We start from the raw sequence: 6,873 nt of genomic DNA on the forward strand, positions 1-6,873 counted from the left end.
TTGGTCAATGGCACAGTGGGCTTCTCTGACAAGGGCATGACTTCAGCAGGCAGCCAGGACTGGCGTCTAACTGCTGCTAGAAAGGAAGGCGTAAGCTCAGCCATGTGAAACTCCGACATCCAATTTTTGCATCCTGCCTCCAGAGGCTCCGGGACGCCAGACCAGTGGGCCATAGGTAAGCTCAGTGCTGGAGCGAGATGCTTCTTCTGAGCTGTGCCCAGGAAGTGATCGCTCCTAATGTTACACATACCTTGGCTTTAGCCTCTGGGTTTACAGGCAGTGGGTGCAAGTTGGCAAAAGCACCTTCTAGGCTCCAGTCTTCACTCTCAGGCTCTTCCATGTGGAGCTTTGGGGCCTTGATTCCTTGTTTGGTCTAAGTTAGAGCAATTCCAGAAAGATTTTCTAAAGGAAGCCCAGGCCTTGGTAAGATGTATGGGGACTTTCTCACCCGATAGCAATGATGAAGAAACTGCGTTTTCACCGGAGGAGGCCACCAGGTTCTAAGCTCTGCTGGTTTTGCCAACTGAAGCAGTAACACCCCAGCTCTTGCCAGAAAGCTCACCCACACACTCTGCAGGCTGTTTCTACTTCAGTTAGCACAAGGCACATTCAGGTGACCATCCTTGCCTCTAGGCAGGGCGACTAGTTGTGCTCTTACCATTGTGCCCTGTGCACAGCCCCCACAAGAGGCGCAAGGGGAACTCTGTACCCTGCTGTGCACCCTGGCACAGGCCTGATATACCAGGCAGGGTGGGAGGAACAGTGCTTTTCCTCATTCAGCCAAAGGCCCTGACTTGCCCCTGGATCATTCTGGGCTTCAGAAAACTAAACCTGTGGCCCATGATACTTTAATTTGCATTCTTTCTGAGACAAACTAACAAGCAGCAGGCTCACTGGGGCCCGATTGCCCAGCTTCAAACCCCAGTTTCACGACTTACTAGCTGTGTGATCTCAGGAAAATTATTTGACTTCTCTGTGCCTCAAGTTCCCTCATCTGTAAAATGGAAATCTTGATATTACTGACCTCATGAGTTGTGAGAATTAAATGGATGAATATATGTCATGTTTTTAGCAACTACGTGGAACACAGAATCAGTGCTGTGTAAGTGCTAGCTAGGATGATGAAGGCTACGATGATATTGGTGGTGAGGATATTGTCTGTGACCTCAGTTGCCCCTCTCCCATACCCCATTGCAAATCTTCTCCAAGGCCTTATTTTTAGGCCTTGAGCCCAGAAGACATTATGGTTCTTTTGGGCAGCAATCTGTCTTTAATCTTTTGGACACTGCAACGCATGTTTCCATCTTGGCTTTTGGTGCTAAATGAGCAGTTCCAGTAAAATTAACCATTTGTCAAGGGCTTTTAGAGATGGGTTCTGTGTGTTCCTTACTCCCAACCCTAGTCCTTAAAGGCAATCATTGATTTCTCTCTTTCTTTCATAACCCAAGGCAAATCATATTGTTGGCTGCTCTGGAAGTTGTCCCGGTTCTGACCACTCTTCACCTTCTACCAGTATAAGCCTTTATTTTTCACCCCCAGGACGAATGTACAGAGGCTTACTTGGGTGCCTGCCTCTGTCCTGGTCCCTGACCTCTGCTATCTGTGTAACAACCAGTGTGACTTTAAAAAATACAGGTCAGTGCACATCATTCCTCTGCTTTCAGCCTTAACCTTGAGGAAAAGAATAATGGCTTCCATTGCCCCCCATCTGTTTCCCTCATTGCCCACCCCCGTCTGTGCCTGTCACATTGGTCTCCTTGCTGTCACTCTCTGCACCATGCACAGCAAGGGTTTTCTCCTTGTGGCGTCTTCTTCTTGGGACACTTCCCAATGGATAATGCCATGGCTTGTTCCTTTTCTCTGTGGTCCGAGCCTCTACTCAGATGTCATCTCATTAAAAGCCCTTCTCTGACCATCTTTTCTTTTTTTTTTCTCTTAAAAAAAATTTTTTTTTTTTTTTTAAATTTTCAAGTAGGCTCTGTGCGGGGCTTGAACTCTTGACCCTGAGATCAAGACGTGAGCGGAGATCAAGAGCTGGATGCTTAACTGGCTGAGACACCCAGTGCCCTCCTGACCATCTTTGCTACAAGAGCAAACTCCCCTGAACCCTGGCATTCCCTCTTCCCCTTATTTTACATGATCTTATTCTGTTCCTTAGCATTTACCACAGTCTCTTAGGAGTTTATTCTGTCTTTCCCTGTGAGACTCTGAGCTCCTTTTGGGGAGCTCCTTTTGGGGTGTCTTGCTCACCGGTGTTGTCTGGAATGATGCTCAGCACACAGCAGGGGCTTGACAGTGATTAGAGATAAGAGGGAAATCCTGCATTTCCTGGGCATCCTAGTCTTTCCTGGCCTAGTTTCGTGGAGGGTTGGATGCAGTGTGTACAAATATACATTATAGCAGGACAGAAGCAAATAGAGAGATCAAGGTGGAGAATGAATACACTTTCCTAAGCGCCTGCTGATTCCTTGGTGGAAGGTTCTGTTGAAGAAGTGAATCATGGCTGTCAGCAGGAAGTTCTATGCTCTATAATGGATTAGAATATTTTAGTAACCCCCATCTTCCCAGATGCCTGTGGATGAACGAGAGAGTGTGCTGCAGGAAGAGAGAGGCCCCTGAGCTAGGGATAAGCATTTTAAATCACCTTCCTTTTCTTCTACTTGAGAGCTCCAAGGGCTATACATACATGCTTTCTTTTTTAGAAGAACCATATTAACTGGCAGGGGTGGAGAACCCCCACCCCCGCCCCTGCAGCTGATGTTTTGAAAGATGTTTCTTGAGATGGAAGGGCCCTGTACCTTAAGTTATGAGCCTATTTTGGCAACAAAGTTGGGCATATCGTTTGCCCTTCTACATTCTAGGGTGTAGTGATGTTTCTCGTTTTCAGTGCTGGCTATGTCCTGTTAGAGACAAAGATCCTGTTGCAGCTGTGAGCCTTGGGGATGCCTTGGGGATTTCAGGGTGTCTGTTTGCTGCTGGTTTCCCCAAGGATTTTGGACTATGATAAACGTAATTAGCTGTTCTCATCCTCTGGCCCAGATACATTCACCTATCCCCTGGCTGCATGGAGTCTCCATAGGAGACCTGCCCTTCCTGCAGTCTGGGGCTGAAAGAAGTCACTTCCAAACACCCTGTGCACAGGAAAGCAGAAAATCTGATGCAGACCATTTGTGTCTTTTGCTATAGGAAAATGCAAAGCTAGTAGGGTGAATTAATTCTGAGACAGACAATAGAGTGGGGCCCCAGGCAGGGTCATTCAAGAGACACAACTTCTTCCTTAGAGCTTTTAGCAGAAACAACTCCATTCTGAGCCCTCACAACTTCTAAAGCTTTTCTTGGAGGATTCTTTGTCTGCTCTGTGGGCAGTTAAAGCAGGCACCCAGTTTTCCAGAACCTTCTGTAAAGGAGCTTTTTTATCTGAAAGAGGGCTCCTTGCTGGTGGCTGGGCTTTGGGGATGCCTGCTGGAGACACTGCATATGAGTCTGTGGATCCCACTTGTCAGGACATACGTTAGGGGGGAAAATGCTTGCACAAGTGGAAAGTGCTGTTCGCGGCTTTACTTTTGACCCTCTGTTTCTATGCACCTCCTCAGCAGATACAATTTCTATAACATGAGACCATAGTATTTTCCTGAACTCCTGCTTCTCAGTAATTAAATTCATGGAAAGGGGCAACCCAGTGGGGGGAAATCTTGGTGCTCATGTGCGGTAACTTGTGAGCTGTGGGAACAGACAGCAACGGCATTTTGGGAAGTATCTCTTGTAGTCCTCCACATCCTGAAATTTAAAACAAAAGCTCCTCGTGGCCAATGCTGTTCGCTACTTGTCAGACAACAAACACACTGCAGTCAGAAAAATCCCCATTGAGTTTGGGCGGTTGATTTCTCTGGCAGCAAATGAAAGCTGTTGCCCTTGAAGACTGGCTGGGCAAGCCAGAACAGAGCCCACCGAATGTCTCCCTATTCCCCACCCCTCCCCCTCACTGTGGGCGCAACATGTGTTGGGGATAAATGTGGGGTGTGTGTGTGTGTGCAGGCACCCAACTCACAATTTTAGGCAGGTGCACATCCCATCCAGGGATACACACCAGCATAATTCATCCCACACCTCACAGCCAGGGAGATCCTGGCTTCAATGGACAATGATTTGGAGGCATTGTTTACAAATCAATTTCTCCCTCTAAATAGGCTGTTATAAGAGTGGACCCTTCTGCTTGCCCAGCTTGGGCCCACCTGTCACTGGGACTTCCTAGCCAGTGGTCACACTGTATTGATCTTTTTTAATCCCCTCTCTTTGAACACAGAGCCAGCTGATGTGGAGTTGAAAGAGTCTCCCACCGCCCCTACCTCTACAGGTAGCTGTGTATCCGGGGCTAATTCCCCACTAAAAAGTCTTAATTGGCTTACGGGGAGCCTGAAAGATAGATCTCCCTTGTGTTTATAAGGTGAAAGGAAATGATGGATCCTAAATGCCCCGGTCTTTATCCGTTTCTTGGTGGAAATCAGGTGCATTTTATTTTTTTTTTTTTAATTGTTTTTGAAAAGGGCCTGGAAGATTTGGAGGTGGGTAAGGATAGTGTTTCACTTTAGTGGTTGAGCTGCCCGGGGAAGCAAGAAAGCCTCAGAGAGACACCAACATTAGGCGAGAAACTTGGTGACTTACTTTTTTTTTTTAACTTGGTTTTTATTTACACAAAACATCTGCAGTACAAAAATGTAAACTTTGATAGCTCATCATAATAGAATAAACTCTTTATGTACAAAAATACATTTTCATATGAAAGAAGCATCTTGAATAAATTAAAGTACTTCCCAGCCCGGTGCCTGAATAGCTACGCAAGTCTCCGGTTCTTCCTAGAGCAAGCCTGCCGTGGTGGGGGTCGGGATCCATAATGCATGAAGCCCACTCCTTGTCTCTCCTTTTTAAGCCTTTTCATTGTATTGTCAGCCGGCTCAAACCGAATTTTCATGCTCGTTTTTCTTCATTAGAGTTCTACAAATTGTAAAATTGACTTTTCACCTCGTCTTCAGGGACTGATCTGTCCCCTTTCTAAATCACACTGAAGTGGTGGCTGGGGTCAGCTCTGAGCCAGCCACAAAGGAGGTTTTGTGGAGTTCAGAAAGTGCAAAAGGAAAGGCCGTCTAAGGGCGGGCAGGAGGGGCCGGGGGCTGAGGGCTGGAGAAACAGACCAAGGGGCAGCCTCGGCGAGGGTGCAGCGACCTAACAAGCGGCTCAGGTATCTCCCGTCCCTTTAAAGCTCCTGCTTGCTCCCTCCGCCGGGACTGAGGGACCTGAGACTGCAGCTGGGGCTCCATCTACTGCTTGTTGCCTGAGGGAGGGGGAAGGTAACGGTGTCCCTAAAGGGCCTAGTGGTAAGGGATGTAACAGGGCGTCGTGTGGAGCAAGTCTTTGGGCAGGCCTGGGAAGGAGAAAAGGGGGTCGCCGGGGCCATAGGCGAAGTCTTCCGAGGCGGCGGGGCTACTGGGGTCAGATAGTGGCGAGGCGGCGGCGGCGCAGGGGGAGGCGGCGGCACCGGAGCCCCAGGACTCGGCGTCGCTGGAGGGGCTCGGGGGCCCGGGCAGGCAGGGGGCGCACTGCGGCGGCAGGAGTCGCTCCCGGGCACCGCCCCCGGGCAGTCCCTGGTCGGCTAGGCGCAGAGTCTCCGCCAGAGCCCAGATGTAGTTATAGGCGAAGCGCAGCGTCTCGATCTTGGTGAGCTTGGTGTCGTCGGGGAAGGAAGGCAGCACGCTGCGCAGCGCGTCGAGCGCCGCGTTCAAGTTGTGCATGCGGTTGCGCTCGCGGTCATTGGCCTTGACACGCCGGCTCCTGCGCAACGAGTGCAGCAGCGCCTCAGAGCGCACACGCGCCCGGCCCCTGCGCCGCCGCCGCTCCTGCTCGTCGTCCTGCGCCCGGGGAGTATCCGAGGCTGCAGGAACCCCGGGAGCGCCCCTGCGCACTGGCACAGGCGTCCCCGAGGCAGAAGCTGGTGGTTGGAGCCTGGCACAGTCTTCCTCGTCGGTGAGGAAGCCGGATAGGTCGCCGCCGCCGCTGCTGCTGCTACTGCTGGTGCAGTCGAGGTCCGAGAGGCAGGTCTCCAGTGGGGCTGGCATCGTTGCGTGGCGCGGGATCAATGGGCAGGTATGAGGGTTCCTGGAGGACGGGAGCCCGGGCTGAGGGCAGGGTCGCCGGGGTGCACTTACGTTCCAAATGGCCCGGGCCTACCCTGTGGCCACTGCGGGCGCGAAGGCCGGGAGAGGCGCGGGGGCGCACCTGGAATTTGGCTTCACCTCCTTGCCTCGTCTGCAGGGGCCACGCTCCCGGCCGGACTCCCCAGTGATCTCGCCGGCGAGCAGATCAGCTCGTGTGAGTACCGAGTGTGGCACACGACCGGCCTCAGGACCCCTTAAGTACCCGCCCCAACAATGGGCGCCCCCCTCCCTTTGCCACCTCCGCCCCCGCGGCAGCCCCCGTGAATGGAGAGAGGCGGCAGGTCAGCCCCGTGCGGCGCCCGGGTATTTGCATAATTTATGCTCGCGGGGGGCCGCCCGGCCCCTCCCCCCTCCCGGAGCGTGCCCGTAATTACCGCGGGCCAATCCGCGGCGTCGCGCGGCCGGAGGAGCGGTCTCCGGGCTAAGCCGGCGGGGGTGTCTCCGGGCGGTGAAACGGAGGCGGGGGCGCCCGGCGATTAGCGGCCGAGGCACGCTCCTCCGGGGGCGGGCCCGGCGCCCCTGGCTGGGGTGGGAGGGGAGGCGGGGCGCGGGCCGGCGAGTGTGAGCTGCGCAGCAAGTTGCGGAAACCTGCCGCCGGCGGGAAGCCTGGGTTCGCTTCCTCTCTCCCGCTGTTGCCTGGCCGCGTCGCTTCGGCCAAGTGATT

The 6,873-nt window shown here is 52.6% G+C and overlaps 1 protein-coding gene across 1 annotated transcript; it reads right to left on the reverse strand.

Annotated features, from left to right (window-relative positions):
* Window positions 1-5,250: 5,250 nt before the first annotated feature.
* NEUROG1 (neurogenin 1) lies at window positions 5,251-6,110 on the reverse strand. Its single transcript, XM_059173469.1, has one exon. The coding sequence runs from the start codon at window positions 6,108-6,110 to the stop codon at window positions 5,367-5,369; it is 744 nt and encodes a 247-aa protein (XP_059029452.1). The 3' UTR covers window positions 5,251-5,366.
* Window positions 6,111-6,873: the final 763 nt, after the last annotated feature.

This window comes from Mustela lutreola, chromosome 5 (genome assembly GCF_030435805.1).
Source record: "Mustela lutreola isolate mMusLut2 chromosome 5, mMusLut2.pri, whole genome shotgun sequence".
NCBI classification, from domain to species: Eukaryota; Metazoa; Chordata; class Mammalia; order Carnivora; family Mustelidae; genus Mustela; species Mustela lutreola.

Excerpts from the sequence above, each read along its gene's own strand:
- NEUROG1 (XM_059173469.1), bottom strand. The coding sequence starts at position 6,110 with ATGCCAGCCCCACTGGAGACCTGCCTCTCGGACCTCGACTGCACCAGC.